Consider the following 17,837-nt stretch of genomic DNA (forward strand, 5'->3'; position numbering starts at 1 on the left):
GTGGTTGGGAGTCCGCCTGCCGATGCAGGGGACACGGGTTCGTGCCCCGGTCTGGGAAGATCCCACATGCCGTGGAGCGGCTGGGCCCGTGAGCCATGGCTGCTGAGCCTGCACGTCTGGAGCCTGTGCTCCGCAATGGGAGAGGCCGCAACAGTGAGAGGCCTGCGTACTGCAAAACAAAAAACAAAAAACAAAAAACCTCAACTTGGATAATAATAAGAAGATGTTTAACAGTTACCAAAATGGGTAGAAACGTTTAGCACAGATGTAATCAGTATTTAATCTGTCATTTTTTTCTCCCCAGTTTAAAGCCAAGCAAAACTGAAAACTTGTGTGTTCATACACAGCTCAGTAATTATTGAGAATTTTTAAATGTATTTTTGCGAATTTGATACAAGCTTTTTTGGATAACAGTACTTTTAAAAATGCTCCTGTTTGTAAAATGTGAAGGTCAGATGTGAGTTATTACAAAATTTAGCTAATATTAATATTGCTTAATATCTTAACATTAGTCAGGAAATCCTGGTCTATGTTAAATTATTTCAGGAATAAAAGATTAGTTTGTTTACAGCAGTGTTACTCAACCTTGACTGCACTTTAGAATCATTTGGGGGGTTTGTAAATATCCCAGTACTCAGGCCACACCAAGATCAATTATGTCACAATCTCTAGGGGATTTTTTTTAACCTCCCAAATATGCAACCAGAGGTGAGAACTAGTGGTTCAGAGTTAGCTTTCCTGGATGTCATTTCTAAATGTTCAGCTACCTTAGCATTAAAAGTCACTAGTATATAAATGACACAATTTTGTGATGGCAAATTGGACATTTTTGATTTGTGTTTCTTAAGGTTTAATATTAACCAGATGTTTCTGGGTTCTGTAACAATTTGGGATTATTTCCTGGTAGAAATACTACCTATCTCTAATACTAATACTACCTATGTGTAACCTTTATGTGTTAATATATCACATACACCTTATATAGGTGTGTCCTCTCTCATCCTAGCACAGTACTGTATTTTAAGAGTCATTCATGTGACAGTGGAAAAAGAAACTGTTTTGCTATTATACTTTACGTTGTAAAATAGTTTCCCAAAAGGCTATAAACCAGTCTAAATTACTTTAGATATTTAGATTTTTTTTCTTTTACCGATATTCACTAAAGTGGTTATGCTTAGAAATATTTAGAATTAGAAAATGTGAAAGGGTAGATTATTAAGCTGTATTTTGATGAGAAACATGAAACTGGAATGTATTTTTTCCCAATTCAATAAATTTTTTTTCTCATTTGTGCGTTAGTGAACTCCTCTGGAAAGTCCCATGACCTAGATAAGTTTTAATTTTTAATGATATGGAAAAATACTTCCTAAAACAAATGGGTACTCAGTTATATCTGACGCCAGAAGAAGCGATCTGCACTTGTCAGAAAATAGAAATCTCAGAACAGGTAAAACACATTTTACGGGGACAGCTGTTTAATTATGTTTTCTTTTTTCAGCAAACGGCTTGCAGCACATAAATGATACAGTCAAGGGCTGCATAACCATTATGCTAAGTTAACCAACTAAAACTGTTGTCACTGAGTTTGAGTTTGAAAATTCCTATAGTGAATATGTATAAATATAATACCTCTAGTGAGGTGTCAGGAATCCTGTCAGCAACACCCCTTCTGTAGGAAGACTGACTTGGGCGGGGCGTGGCCTGCAGCCTTCACACTGATGACTCAAGAAATGGTTCCAGGCCCGAGGTTACCACGGGCTGCGCATGCGCTTCACTGCTGTCACTGAGAAGGCGAGGTGCAGGGCATTCAGAGCCCTGAACTTGAATCTCAAAATATCTTTGGACAGAAGCATTGCCATTGCTATGGGAAAATCCTTATAACCATATATGTCCCCCAGGAATTCCAAAGCTAACCAATCATGATAAATTTTCCTTAGAACATGAATTTTACATTTCTTCGAGGCCCATTCTTTTTGAAGCTTTTTACAGGGGGAGGTTTCAAATGATTAACTCTTGCTCTAAAATGGGTGCCAGATGATGGCATGGGGACAAAGTGCTTACTAGTGCTTATGGAAATTAACTGTTTTGGAAAAAAGCTATATTGATCCTATCTTTTCAGGATATAGTAACTCAAAAAAACACAGTAAGTATTGTATTTTCAGATTTTTAACTTTGTGAATGTAAACATATAAAATGCTTGCCTGAAAATCCCACAGATAGCCAAGTGATGTCTAATTGTACCTGTTGGTTGTGTTTCTAAGGGGGACACCTAGAAACCCCTACCCCCCAAGCTGCCAGCTGGATCAGCCCCACTCAGCTGCCCAGGGTGCAGGGCAGAGGGCAAGGTCAGGCAGGTGTACTTGGTCTTCGTTACACGCTAGGACTTTGAGCCTGCAACCACCCGGCTGTCTTTGAGCTGGGTCCGTGCTCCTATGGACCACCAGGATTCTTTCTGCTGGAGCCAGTGCCTCCATACTTCCCACCACAGTTTCCCTCACAACAAAGAGACATGAACTTATACCGGAGTTAAGGTGGGAGCCTAGCCCAAAGTTCCCTGCCGTAAGCTGAAAAGAAGCGGGATGGAATTCCACTTCTTTCCTTTTATGTGCTAGTGTCTCCTGATTTGACTTAAAAGTTCCTGCAGTGACATAGTGATAACACCGTTTTGGTTTGACTTGTATCATGAAACCCTCCCCCACCCTAAAATCATTCAAGTAAGATCATGTCCTTGGAAATAGTGCCACAGTTATCCTGTACCTTTGAATGCCCCCCACCCAAAAAAACTGCCCATCCTCCGAGAAATTGTGACCTAGACTAAGGACAGTTCTTTCTTCCCTTTGGCCCTCAGCCACTGACCCTTCTAGAAGGGCAGGGCCTCTTGCCTCTTTTCCTAGTCCAGTTGGAGTTCCCAGAGGGAGAGGGTGAAAAGGGCCCAGGAGGTAGAGGTCTCCTGAAGGCGCCCTCCGCAGGGGAGCCGGAGCGTGGTGTGACGCCCCCCTCCACAGAAGGTCCCACCCTGCAGCCCCGGGGCCCAGGCTTCCCCAGGACCCAGGCAGGGCTCCCTGCCAGAGGTGGAAGCCTTGACTCTCCTCCTCCAAGCCCGAGGATGAAATTCTAGAAACAAAACAAGTACAGTTTATGTCATTACCACTGGAGTGTGGGTTTAATAAGCTGACCTGAAAATAAGGCATCAGGGTGGTTTTCTTGGGAAAAGAAATGGGAAGATTTGTCACTTCATTTGGTCCCATTTACATGATAATACTGCCCACTTATGGGCTCTTTCCTGTTCTTTCTAGATCTTGATTTCTTAAACTACCTCCTTCTTGGAGACAGGAATCCAGTCAAAGGAGATTGGGCCTGAGGCTGGGAGGCACAGGGCGTAGTCCCAGCTCTGTCTCTTAGTAACTTTGGGCAGTCATTCCATCCCCCACCCCAAACTTCAGCGCCCTCGTCAGTAAAATGAAAAGGTTGAACTCTGTCGTTTCGTTCATAGATATCTTCCGGCACTCATTGTCCGTGTTCCATATTTGTTGTACAAGTGACAAGACGTAACTTGGGTTCAATACAAGGAATGTCTAGGAAACAGTTAATCCTTAAAACAAGAATTACATTCAGGCAAGGTGCAAGGAAGAAAACTCTTTATTTTTACATCCTGACTGTTAGTTGTGTCGGAGTCTAGAAATCCTGTTCTCGGGGAGACTTAGTGTCATTCTGTTACCATTCTACTACATAACCTCCCTTCTGGTATGTTCTCCCTTGTCTCAACACCCAGGAATTCCTTCACATTCTTGGTAATTCTACCACAGCATCATTCTCCCTAGGCTTTTGTTTGTTTTGTTTGTTTTTTAGGAACAAACTTATTCTAAACGATTTGGCAATGAATCTCTCTGCTGTATTTGGCATTACTTTAAAACTCTGTGCCCAGGACTGGTTGTCATGCTTGATGGGGTATGAAAATTTAGAGCATTCAGGGGAACAAAATAAAGGACCAGAGGTGACTGGAAGGGTTGAAAATAGCACCTAAGAGGAAAAGTCGAAGGGAAGCAAACCTCAGGAGGTATTGTTCATGGTCATTTTCAAATGTTATCCCTTTTCAGGAAGCAGGGAAGTGGTTACTTCTACTCCGGATGTCATGGAAGTAGGGCAAACTGAAAAGAGGTTGGGGTCAGCAGAATGGACATCTCACAAGTAATGGTGATTAAACATTGAAATAGAATGTCAAAGTAAATCAGCTGACATTTAAGAAGAGTTTGTTCACTTGTCCCCTCCACATGGATGGAGGTAATGCTGCTTGGGAGCAGGGGTATGGATCGTGTAACACCAGAGGTTTTGAGAGGGAATCTGATGAAATTGTGGGTCTGTGATAATTGGATAGCTTTAAGAAAGAGAGATACAACATAGTTGTAGTTGGTGAATTATAAAGTCCTGTGAGTCAGGTAGAGATTAAATGCCACACACTGAACATGCAGCTGGGTGCTTGAAGTGATTTATGAATATATGGAAACCAAGATGCTTTGACATCTCTGTCTTCAGGGAGTATTTTATGTTTCTAGAATTGTGCCTGATAATGTATGGAACTCGGCTTCATTTGGCAGAGGGATAGGGTATTAGCCAGGGTTCTATAGAGTAGCAGTCCCCAACCTTTTTGGCACCAGGGACCGGTTTCGTGGAAGACAGTTTTTCCACAGACGGGGACGGGGGCGGGGGCGGGGGGGCGGGAATGGTTCAGGCGGTAATGCGAGCGATGGGGAGCGGCAGACAAAGCTTCACTCGCTTGCCTGCCGCTCACCTGCCTGGCTGCCTGGTTCCTAACAGACCATGGACTGGTACCGGTCCGCGGCCCAGGGGTTGGGGACCCCTGCTCTAGAGAAACAGAACCAATTGGAGATATAGAAAGAGGGAGATAGAGATATTTATTATGAGGAATTACCTCACGTAATTATGGAGACTGAGAAGCCCAACAGTCTACCATCTGCAGGCTGCAGACCCAGGAAAGCCAGTGGTGTAATTCGGTTTAAGTCCAAAGGCCTGAGAACCAGGGGAGCGATGGTGTAGATCAGAGAAGATGAGATGAGGTGTCCCAGATCAAGCAGTTAGGCAGGAAAAAGAGGGCGAATTCCTCCTTCCTCTGCCTTTTGTCCTGGTCAGGCCTCAGTGGATTGGATGATGCCCACCCACAGTGGGGAGGGCATTCTACTTGACTGAGTCCACTGACCCAGATGCTCATCTCATTCAGAGACACCCTCACAGACACACCCAGAAATAATGTTTAATCTGGGCACCCTGTGGCCGGTCAAGTTGATACACAAAATTAGCCATCACAGATGGCTACATTTGCTGCCATTTTTAGGAGGAGTTGCTTTGCAGGGATGTAAAGGATGGGAAGCCAATCTCTAGGCTTCGGGCTGGACCAGACCTGCAGCCTTCTGGGCCCTTCTGTTCTTTGGCAACATAGTATCACTTTTTGTGCTCACCTCTTTTTCAGCTGATGTTCATAGTCTCGTGTTCCAGGGGGTATTTTTTAGACTCTTTATTTAGGTATAATTGACATACCGTAAAATGCACCTGTGTACACACAATTCATTGATTTTTAAGAGTTGTGCAGCCATCACTACAACCCAGTTTTAGAGCATTTCCATCACCCCAAAATATACTTGTTTCCAGACAATGCCTGTTCCCATCCCAGCCCCAAGCAACCACTAATTTGCTTTATGTGTTATAGATTTACCTTTTCAGGACTTTTCATAGAAATGGAAGGATACAATAATGTGGTCTTTTGCATCTAGTTTCTTTCACTTAGCATGATGTTTGTGAGGTTCACGCATGATGTAGCAAGTATCAGTAGTTCTTTTTTATTGCTGAAAAGTATTCTAGTGTATGGATATTCCATGTTGTATTTATATATTCCCCAGTTGATGGACATTTGGATTGTCTCCACTTTTTGGTTATTATTCATAATGTTGCTATAAACATTCAAGTACAAGTCTTTGTGTTGCAAATATGTCTTCATTCCTCTTGGGTAGATACCTAGGAATGGAATTGCTGGATCATATAGTAAATATATGTTTGACTTTGTAAGAAACTATCAAAATAATGTTCAAGGTGGCTGTACCGTTTTACATTTCCATCAGCAATGAGAGGTTTGGCTTCTTCACATCCTCATCAATACTTGGTATTGTCTGTCTTTTTATTATATCCATTTTAGTGAGTATGGAGTGGTATCCTATTGTCGTTTTGTATTTCCCTAGTGGGTAATGATGTTGAGCATCTTCTCATGTGCTTATTAGCCATTCATAGTCTTTTTTTGGTGAAATGTCTATTCAAGTCTTTTGCTTATTTTTAGTTGGATTTTTTAGTCTTACTGTGGAGCTGTAGAGTTCTTTGTGTATTCTGGAAGCAAGGCTCTTATCAGAGACTTTATCAGTTACTTTTTTTTTTTTTTTTTTTTTTTTTTTGCGGTAGGCGGGCCTCTCACTGTTGTGGCCTCTCCCCTTGCAGAGCACAGGCTCCGGATGCGCAGGCTCAGCAGCCATGGCTCACGGGCCCAGCCGCTCTGCGGCATGTGGGATCTTCCCAGACCGGGGCACGAACCCGTGTCCCCTGCATCGGCAGGCGGACTCTCAACCACTGCGCCACCAGGGAAGCCCAGTTACTTCTTTTATGGCTCATGCTTTTGGTGTTGTACCTAAGAACTCTTAGCCTAACCCAAGGTCACGAAGAATTTACTCCTATGTTTCCTTTTAAAGTTTTATAGTTTTGGCTCTTACATTTATTCCTCTGACCCATTTTGAGGTAATTTTTGTGTCTGGTGTGAGGTAGGGGTCCAGCTTCTTTCTTTTGCATGTGGCTATCCAGATGTCCCAGCACCATTTCTTAAAAAGACTATTCCTTCCCCATTGAATTTTCTTGGCACCTTTGTCAGAACCAACTGATCATAAATGTAAGGGTTTGTTTCTGGACTTGAAATTCTATTCCGTTGACTTGTATGTTTACCTTTATGCCAGTACCACGCTGTTTTGACTGCTGTACCTTTATAGTACGTTTTGAAATTAGGAAATCTGATTCCCCCAACTTTGTTCTTCTTTTTCAACACAGTTTTGGCCATCTGGGGCTACTTGCAGTTCCATATGAATTTGAGAATCAACTTTTCCATTTCTACAAAACAGGCCATTGGAATTTTGATAGGGATTGCATTGTATCTGTTTATCACTTTAAGACTTAACAATATTAAGTCTTCCAATCCAAAAACACAGGGTGTCTTTCCATTTATTTAGGTCCCCTTTAATTTCTTTCAGAATGTTTTATAGCTTTCTGTGTACAAGTCTTTTACCTTCTCAGTTAAATTTATTCCTGGATATTTTATTCCTTTGGATATTCTTGTAAATGAAATTGTTTTCTTAATTTCCTTTTCAAGATTTGTTTTTAAAAAATACCTTTCGGGACTTCCCTTGTGGCGCAGTGGTTAAGATTCCACGCTCCCAATTCAGGGGGCCCAGGTTCGATCCCTGGTCAGGGAACTAGATCCCACATGCATGCTGCAACTAAGAGTTCACATGCCGCAACTAAGGAGTCCATGTGTTGCAACTAAGGAGCCCACCTGCCGCAACTAAGACCCAGCACAACCAAAATAAATAAATTAATAAGTAAATTAAAAAAAAAACTTTAAAAAGAAATACCTTTCACAGAAATCTTTAACACATCATATTTTGCTTCATAATTCAGTATTTGAGTTAAAATGTAATTCAGCTTTTGATCAGAGATCCATAAAAATGACTTCTTTTCATACATTATTTTCATCCATTTTCATTCTTAGGCTATCTTCTACTGCTTTAGAGATAACAAAGATAGACGCTTTCAGCATTTTATCACTTCAGAAGACATATTTATATGATGAACAATCAAAAACAAGAGTGAAAATATAGCCTTTATGAAAACAAGAGTGAAAATGTAGCCGACCCCAAGAGACTACTTTATCTATGAAACCTTGGAACTTCCTGGTAGTTTGTTATTATTGTACATAGTCCACAGGTATTCTCTGTTTGTTTTAATTTTCCTTTGTAAATATAACCATACTTTCAAAGTTACATTATATTTTGCAGGTTGATTCCCCCCAGGAAGTAGACTCTGAGACTGAGTTTAGTGAACAGATTTATTGAGGAGTGCCCTTGGGATCACTTCTGAGGGAGAGGAGGGCAGGAAGCAGGACTGGGAAGGGAGAGAAATCCAACTGGGATGCAGGCTCAGTGGCAGCCTTGGCTGATCCCCCATGGGGAGCTCTGAGCTGTAATGACCTTTTGGAGTAGTTCTGAGTTGGGATGGGATGGCCAGGCCTTTATTCTCCTGTATCCATCCCTCACTGGGAGGAGAGTGACATTGAGTGAAGTGCTCTCTGCAGCTGAGGCAGTTCCCGAAGGGGCTGACAGCAGGGGTGAGAGCTACAATGCTCCTGGTAGCTGGGGCAGCACGTCCTTCCTTGAAGGGGGGATGTGGGTGTACGCCTGAGTGTCCACCACCTTATAATCATTTTACTTGAGAAATATGTAAATCATATATACCCCAAGACTAAGCATGTACCTTGAAAGCTGAGATGCACAGAAATAATTTTTTCCTTTGAATTGGTGGGAAATTGTTTGGAAGCTGTGTGTAGCCTCACCAGAGAGGAAGCATGGGGACATAAACCTTCCTTGTCCCCCAGGAAAATTACTAGCAGAAGATGAGGTTTTCCACCCAATACTTGTAGAAGAAATTGTTCGAAGTAAACTAGATTTTGCTTTCATTTGTCATGTCCTAAGGCCAGAGATCAGAGATGGTTTTTTAAAAGCAGAGTTAAATTTCCAAGCTAGGATCATGTTACTAAAAAACACCTTATTAAAAAACTAATCTGGTTCTTGACCTCTGGACTAGGTAATTATTTTTTTCCTCTGGAAGGCCAATGAGATTTAAAAGAAGCTCATTGTTCCCATCAAAATAGTTATCTCTATGATCCCAGCGAAGTGAAAATTCTTTGAGAACCAGACATTGGCAGTATTGGGGGTATTGCCTACAATACTGGAAGTCTTTTACCTGGCTTACAAGCACACTGAGGCCTCAAGTTTAGAATAACAGAATTTCTCCTGGTCCTGCCCTCTTGCCTTCCTCAGTTCTTCATTTTGCTTTGGCTTGGGATCCAAAATTACCAAGGATGATGTAGATTGCTTAGGGACACTTTGGTAAAAAGGCAATTAAATTTCTTTTCTACTTTCCATATCCTTTGGGTTTTCTGAATTCAGAATCAGAATTTCTACCACTTTTATTAGTGAAGACTCAATTTCAAACAAGAAGGCTAGCTCTCATAGTAGATGGAGAGGGAGAATTTTATTTTATGCATTGAATGTGATTTATGTAAAAATTTCTGCCCTTTGAATATTTATTTCATTTGTATAGCTATTTTTTATTTCTACCTCATCTTAAGTTCTCTGTTCAAGTCTTTTTTTGTCTTTTTTTCCTGCCTGTGGTCTGTGTTCTCTTTTAAATTGGAGTACTCTGAATAAATAAACAAATAAGTTGGAATACTCTGGAGGTGTGAACCATAAAACTTTTCTCTGTATCTCTTGAATATCACAGGAGTAATGTCACATTTCACAGGGCCAATGTCAGAACTGAGATAGAAATATTTAATTCTGCCTACCAACTGAATAAGTCTTTAGTGTCCCATGATACCCATTTATTTTCTTTAGGATGTAATTCACATACCATAAACTTCACCATTCACTCATCTGTTGGTGTTGGGCATTTTGTTTTGTATGTCATGTCCGTGTCTATTTAAGGATATTTCAGAATTAAGCTGGATTGACAGTTAGTGACAAGAAGTCTAGGAAGGGATGGGGAGGACATGAGATTTGCCTGGCTCTGTGGTCATCTGTGGGTCAGTTGGTTAACCTTGCTGGGAATCGGTTTCCTCCCTTATAAAATGAGATGATTATTAATAAGGTGATTACTGTGATTTGTGCCAGCTCTGAAATAATTCTCTGACTTTATGATAGCCATTCTGTTATTTGAACAAAGCAGATGGACTCTTGGAATAGCTCAGTTGGTGCTACATGGCATGTTTCCAGCAGGGATATCTTCATTCACCTTTCAGTGGCACAGTAGTCTGATTATCCAATTGAAATTGTTACTCAGCTTCTGTATATGCATTTGTTCCTCTTATGACCAGGCCAATATAGAAAGATAGCAATGTAGAATGCTATTTGCATTAATCTTAAAAAAGTGCATTTCCCTGATGTGCATGCATGCTGATTTTTAAAAATTCTCCTTTAACTGACTAGACAAAGAATTGTACCTTGTAATCATTTTTTTTAGAGTGGTACCTGACCTAGATTTTCTTCCTTAATAAATTGACTTTGTCAGACATGGTTATGTTAAATAATTTTTTAATTGTCTTAGGTTTGCACATTTGCTCCCTAAATTTTCTTGGGAACAATTTTCTATGCTGTTTAAATTCTAGTTTTCACTAAGGATTTGCAGTCCATTTGTATTACAAGATTTAAGCTCCAAAGCTTGAATCTGCCAGCAATCAAGATATGCATTCTTCCATAAGTGCTCAGAAATCAGCTTACCTCGTGGGTAGTATTAAACCACCTTCCATCTGCCTTAGATTTTCCCCCTATCTTTTGAGTAGGCCATTTGTTGACTGATTAAATGTTTGTATCATTACTTTTAAAATGTTCCCTGGAAAGTCAAGCTGAAAGTCTCATCATGAGTTGGTTGGGGTAAATTCTTACACATTTTATTTGCTCCAAAGAATTAATTTATAAAACTTGTGCTGTTTTTGACCAACTATGTGAGCTGCTGCTAGCCACAAACAAAACTAAGCGCTGGTGTAATGGAGGCCCCTTCACTTGTGTTTCTGTGCTGGCCTTCCTGGGCCGCTGACCTTCCTGCACAGGGTGCCTGCAGAGGAGCCTGCTGGGGGGTGCGTCCCACGTGTTCTTGGTTAGTGGCCATGGTTGAACCTGATGGGCAATTAGGTTGAGACCCCAACATGCTCTGCTCTCCTGGGCTGTCCTGGAGAATCCAGACAGTTGTTTATGGATGGGACTCACACTATTATCATGGAAATGTTCATATATGAAGCCCACTGAAGAATCTCTGATGTTTTAGGGCTACAGGTAGGCTGTTCTATGTGAAACATCTGCTTGGAGTCCAGAGCAGGGTTTCTTACATTTTGGGGGCCTGGGACTCCTTTGTCAGTCTGGAGGAGCCTATGGACCCCTTCTCAGAATGTATCTTAAAGTGCTTAAATAAATACAAAGGATTACAAAGGAGACCAACTATATTTCAGTATGACTATATTTATACTAAAATATAGTTATCAAAAATATTTTTAAAGTTGTATATTGTAATCTATGTCCTCCTTTACTAATGTCTCAAATAATAAAATGAAGCAGCAAGTCTAAAAACTGTCATAATTTTGGAGTAGTGATAAGTATAAAAGTTATTTTGAGATCTCTGCAGGAACTGTAATATGACATGAAAAATTCAGTGATTTCTATTAGTGACAAAGTCCCATGTCCTGCTAAAACAAGAATGGGTTACCTACATTCCTGATCGAAGGCTCTGTTGCATTTCAATTAAAGGCAAATGATGACAGAGGTGGAATTTTTTTCTCTCATTCAAATTCACAGACCCCCAAGAATTAATGAGCTCCGGGTTCAGAATTCCCAGTCTGGTCTGGTCTAACATAGCTAATACTTTTATTGGATGTCCACTATGTGCCATGACTGTCTTTAAACCTCTATCACTTAAAGAAATTGACAGTATTATTGTCTTCATTTTAAACATGAGAAAACTGAGGTTTAGGTGGATAAGTACATTTTCCAAGGTTGTCATCTAGTATGGAGCAGCGTTGGGATTCAATCTTTGGCTACACAAATTGTCCACTATGTTGCTATGCTTGAGCTGATATGATACTGACTTCCTATTTCAATAATCATAAGTTATTTCTTTTTTACCTAACTTAGCAAATGTGAAAAAAACCCCCCGACTACCCAGCTCTCCTGAGACAGTGATGAAATTGAAGTGCCTTCGTACACTACCAGTGGGAGTATAAATTGTTCCATCCTTTTTGACAGCAACTTGGCCACACGTATCAAGAACCTTAAACTTGCTCTAGTAATCTCACTCCTGGGAAGCTATTCTTAGGAAAAGACCACAGTGTAAAGATGCCATATGCAAAGGTGCTCATCTCAGTGTATAGTAAGAAAAATTTCAAAACAAAGTTAAATAATAGAATGATGAAGTACATTATATATATTCACCAGTTGGTATATTAGGCAGGCATTAAAAATTACGGCATTTATTTATTTATTTATTTATTTATGCGGTACGCGGGCCTCTCACTGCTGTGGCCTCTCCCGTCGCGGAGCACAGGCTCCGGACGCGCAGGCTCAGTGGCCATGGCTCACGGGCCCAGCCGCTCCGCGGCATGTGGGACCTTCCCGGACCGGGGCACGAACCCGTGTCCCGTGCATCGGCAGGTGGACTCTCAACCACTGCGCCACCAGGGAAGCCCTTTGGCATTTTTATAACCACACTTTTTTTTTTTTTTTTTTTTTTTTTTTCTTTTTGCGGTATGTGGGCCTCTCACTGTTGTGGCCTCTCCCGTTGCGGAGCACAGGCTCCGGACGCGCAGGCCCAGCGGCCATGGCTCACGGGCCCAGCCGCTCCGCGGCATATGGGATCCTCCCAGACCGGGGCACGAACCCGTATCCCCTGCATCAGCAGGCGGACTCTCAACCACTGCGCCACCAGGGAGGCCCTAACCACACTTTTGTAATGAGAGCTTTTTTAAAGATACCTATTATTTAACCTAGTGATGCTACGGGATGAACTGTTCACTGTGGTGATATTTGTAGATAGTGGTAGTTTGGGAAATCTCAGTTGCTAAGTTTAGAACTAAAAGCTTCAGAGGACAGATTCCTCTACTCCCCACCCTCGTAGTGTTAGAGACCAGTGGCTTGTACTCTGCTCTCTGACTTCACTTACTGTGTCAGAATCATCCTTTTGGAAATACTTGAAGAGTGTTTGGAATAAGAGTTTACATAGTTATGTGCCTAGCATACTGGTTCTAATGCCCCTTTATGTAGGAGACTAAGCTGCCTTTGTTACGTTTGTTTTAATGAGCTGGATTCTTGAGATGTTTCCATTTATACATGTAACAATTACAAATATCCAAGCCTGGTTTGCTATTGAACATGTGTTATGCTAATCAGTGTTTTTCTTTTTAATTTTGGGTCACCCCCACCAACAAAAGTCTGAATGTGTTCCATCATTTGAAGATGTTTGGGCCTATTCTTTGTAAGAACAAAAGTACTGCACTCAAGAGCCTGTGCTTTCATTTGGAAGTTTAGGAATTGCTTTTTAAAATGTAGTCATGAGCCCCAATTTCCTTCTGTAAAATTTCTTAAACTTCTATATACACTTTATGAAAGATTTTCTCAAAGGAAGTATTTTTACTTTCCCAAGGCTCCAGATGCCTGCTGTCTCCTCAGTCCTGTTCATTAAACTTGTTCAGTTGTTTTCAGAGTTCATGCGTTCCCTTTCTTTCTCCTTATTTTCTCAAACGGAGGCTAAATGTTTGCTCAGAGAATCAGATCCACTCCAGCTGTGGGCAGGCTTTCACCAGCCTCCACCACTGCTGCTCTGCCCACTTGAGCCATAACCTTGACAGCAAAGAGCATATATTTGTCAGAATCTTATTTTTTCACACCTCATTATTGAGGATTAGAGCAGGACTGGGGCAAAGTTAACTTTTGTGCTATTTGGGTAGAATAGGTTTGCTAAAGGAAGACTGTCAAGATTTCAGCAGAAATATTTGTTTTGGAAATAGTTTTAAAACCTGTAACAATCCTATCCAAATAGGTTGGATTCCTGCACCTTCACCTTACCTACCTCTTATGGATACTCAGGTTTATTTAGTTGTAACCTTTGTACGTATTTTTGTTAGAATTATTATTCTGTATAATATTATCTTTTAACAAAGCTGAGAGAAGAAAGGAAAATAAGTACTTATAGAGTTACACTAACCTGTTTGTTTACCATTTCTGATTCTTTTCATTTGTTTCTGTGGATTCAAGTTACCAAATGGTGCTATTTCCTTATTCCAATACAGCTTTGTTTCCACCTGCATCTTTTGTACTTCTAGTGTCAAATATATTACATATCTATATGTTACAGGCCCCAACATATGATTATATACATCATCTTATGCAATTGTCTTTTAAACCAGTTAAGAAAGAAGAAATTAGCAACTATATTGTCTCTTACAATTACCTGTATAACTAACTATATTGCATACTTTGTTTTTATCATGTGAATTAAAATTAGTCTGGTGTCACTTGCTTTTAGCCTGAAGAGCTTCCTTTAATATTTTTTGTAAGATAGATCTGCTAGGAACAAATTATCTCAGTTTTTGTTAACCTGAAAATGTCTTTATTTCCCCTCAGATTTTCTTTCAGATCCTTTATTAGGGTGTTGGAATTTTCTCTAGAGACTTTGTATACTTTCAGTGATGTTAGATTCACCTTTATTTTTAGATTGATTTTTTTTTTAAGGGTGCACCACACAACGTGCAGGATCTTATTTCCCCAACCAGGGATCAAACCCATCCCCCTTGCATTGGGAGTGCGGAGTCTTAACCACTGGACCGCCAGGGAAGTCCCTCGTCTCCATTTTTAAAAGATAGTTTTGCTAGATATAAGATTTTTGGTTCACTTTTTTTTCTCTCATCACTTTGAATATGTTGTCCTGCTGCCTTCTAGCATTCACTGTTTCTGATGAAAAGTCAGATGTTTTTTATTGGGTTGCCCTTGTACACAATAAGACACTTGTTTCTCTTGCTGTTTTCAAGACTTTGTCTTTCACAGTTTTGACTACAGTGTATCTGGGTGTGGATCTCTTTGAGTTTATCCTACTTGGAATTTATTTAACTTCTTGGATATGTAGATTCATTTAATCAAATTTGTGAAGTTTTCAGCAATGATTTCTTTCAGTATTTTTCTGCTGCTTTCCTCTCCTTTCAGGACTCCCATTATGAGTTGTGTTTGTTGGTGCACTTGATGGTGTCCCACATTTCTTTGAGGCTCTGTTCATTTTTCTTCATTCTTTTTTCTCTCTGTTCTTCAGTTTGCATAATCCCTATTGATCTGTCTACAAGTTTACTGATTTTCTTTCTTCCACTTAAATTTCCTGTTGGGGGCCCCTTCAGTGAATTTTTAATTTTGGTTATTATGCTTTTTAAGTCCAGAATTTCCATTTGCTTCTTCTTTGGTAATTCCTGACTTTTCATTGATATTCTGTATTTGATGATGCATTGTAGTTATACCTTTAATTTGTTAAGTATGGTTTCCCTTAGTTCTTTGAACATATGTATAATAGCAGTTTTCAAGTCTTTGTCTCCAAAGTCCAATACCTGGGTCCTTTCAAAGGCAGTTACTTGGTGCCTGCTGTTTCTCCTGTATACAGATCACACTGTCCTGTTTCTTTGCATGTTTTGTATTTTTTGTTGCTGAAAACTAGACATTTTAGATAATGTAGCAACTCTAGATACTGACTTTTCTCCCTCCTGCCTCTGAAACTTGTTCCTGTTTGCTGGTTTATTTGTTTAGTGACTTTGCTGGACTAGTTCAGTGAAGCCTATTTCCTCCAGTGTGCAGCCTCTGATGTCACTCCTCAGAAGGTGCAGCCTTGAACATGCACACAGCTACCCTAACCCTCCCATCCCCACCTGGGGATGACAGTGGTTATAGCTGGGCTCTTTTTGACTGTATCTTTCCCCAGTTTCCCTGTTAAGTTTCTGACTGATCTTCCTCTATTGATATTACATCCAGTTGTTAGTCTCCCCTAATTGTTAGCTGATTGCTTTATTGTTTTTGCCAATCACCGGAGACATAAATGTTGCACAGTCTAATATCATTAACATTGGGCTTCTTTGCAGGGGTAGTTTTTTTTTTTTTTTTTTTTTTTGCGGTATGCGGGCCTCTCACTGTTGTGGCCTCTCCCGTTGCGGAGCACAGGCTCCGGATGCGCAGGCTCAGCGGCCATGGCTCATGGGCCCAGCCGCTCCGCGGCATATGGGATCCTCCCGGACCGGGGCACGAACCCGTATCCCCTGCATCGGCAGGCGGACTCTCAACCACTGCGCCACCAGGGAGGCCCTGCAGGGGTAGTTTTTAAAGCTGGTCTTTAAGGTTCACTCTGACCACAGGAAGCCTTTCATAACTCTCTCTTCCCCTGCTTCTCTTTGTTAAACTTCTAGCTTGTCTACCTTTCACCCATTGCTATCATGGAGCTACCAACCTCCTCTTAATTTCTTACCATAAAAATCTCCATTGTCTTTGACAGTGCCTGTAGGTTTGAACTTCTCCATGCTATGTTTCACATAAAGTCAGTCCCCTTAGGGAGAGCTGCAAAGCTCTCTGTTCTTATAGCATGCCTCTACCCTAGGCAGAGCCTCTGCACCACCCCTCCAGAGCTGGGGAGTTGGGGGTAGCAGCCTGCCTCTCTCAGAGTGATACTCTGCTATGAGCGGGGTGCTGGTCAAGGGTAGCAGTCCCTGATCTTCTCAGCTTGCCTCTCTTGGCATGGAACCTTTGCCCTATGTGAGCTGGGACATAGATGATCAGGGCCCAGTATTCTTGGCCTATTTCATCTAAGATAGAGCTTCTGCCATACAAGTGGGAACGTGGTGGAGAAATGGAGCCCTGGTCCTCTTGACCATGCTTGCCTGGAATAGAGCTTCTACGGGACAGGGCTGTGGGGAATGAGGATGCTGGTGGCTTAGCCTGCTCAGGGAGAAACTGCCACCCTAGACTTGAAGCTGAGGGTGGGAGGGGGTCCCATCTTCTTGGCTATGCCCATCCAGAGTAGAATTGTCACTCTGGGCTCGAGGGTAGGGGAAGAGCTGGTTATAGCTCAAATACTAGAGTCTCAGTCTTTTTATCAAGATTTAATCAATTTTCTCGAGTAAAGGTTTCTCCATTTGCTGTATGTTCTTAAGACAACTTATAGAGACTTTAAATGGTTTTTAAAAAATATTTGTTACGAGTTATGTTTTTCTGGGGAGGGGATCTGAGGAGCTCCACACACCTCCAGCCTAGCTCTAACTTTTTGAAAATAGCAAATTCTATTTCTTCAAGGATTTTTTTTTTTTTTTTTTTTTTTTTTTTACCTTCTGGACTTCACTGATTCACACAGCTCTTTTCTCCCTCTTAGTCTGAACTGGGAAATCTTTTACCATAAACTCGACCATTTTCAGGTAGAAGAGCAAGCAGTTTAACTTCTGAGTGTATAAATGGCATTTAATTTAATTAACTTTAGCAACATGGCTTTCTTGTTATAGATGATGGAGAAATTCATCTCTAACCTACCAAAACCTTACTTTGCTGGGCAATTTGAACCTGTCTTTGAGAATTTGAAGATATTACTAGAGGGGGAAGGGTCTTTGTTCCTCCTATTCCCCAGTTATCACCAGCACACCAAAAATTTTGCTACTTCTCTTTGTAACAGACTGACATTTGTAGTTTGAGGTGTTTAACCCCAATATCTAGTGTCCACAGGGACAGTATCCAGCTGCTGTTTTGCAGCAGGGTAAGTACTCTCATCAAACCTATTACCAGGAATCATGAAACATCAGGAAGCTTAGTGTTAGACAAGGGTTGGCCCACCACCTGTTTTGGTATGACCTGTGAGCTCCCATTGGGTTTTACAGTTTTAAATGCTTGGAAAAAAATCAGAAGATGAAGAATACTTCAGGACATGTGAAAATATGAAATTCAAATTTGTGCCCATAAATAAAG

The 17,837-nt window shown here is 41.0% G+C and overlaps 1 protein-coding gene across 1 annotated transcript in view; it reads left to right on the plus strand.

Annotated features, from left to right (window-relative positions):
• LOC308620114 (mitogen-activated protein kinase kinase kinase 15-like) overlaps positions 1 to 17,837 on the plus strand; it is a gene marked incomplete at its 5' end in the record, with an annotated part of 118,246 nt that overhangs the window by 1,144 nt on the left and 99,265 nt on the right. The window contains 1 exon segment of the mRNA XM_081239434.1: positions 2,120 to 2,152. Coding sequence (XP_081095560.1) covers positions 2,120 to 2,152 — 33 coding nt within the window.

The sequence above is a fragment of the Mesoplodon bidens genome, assembly GCF_964165515.1.
Source record: "Mesoplodon bidens genome assembly, chromosome: 7".
NCBI classification, from domain to species: Eukaryota; Metazoa; Chordata; class Mammalia; order Artiodactyla; family Ziphiidae; genus Mesoplodon; species Mesoplodon bidens.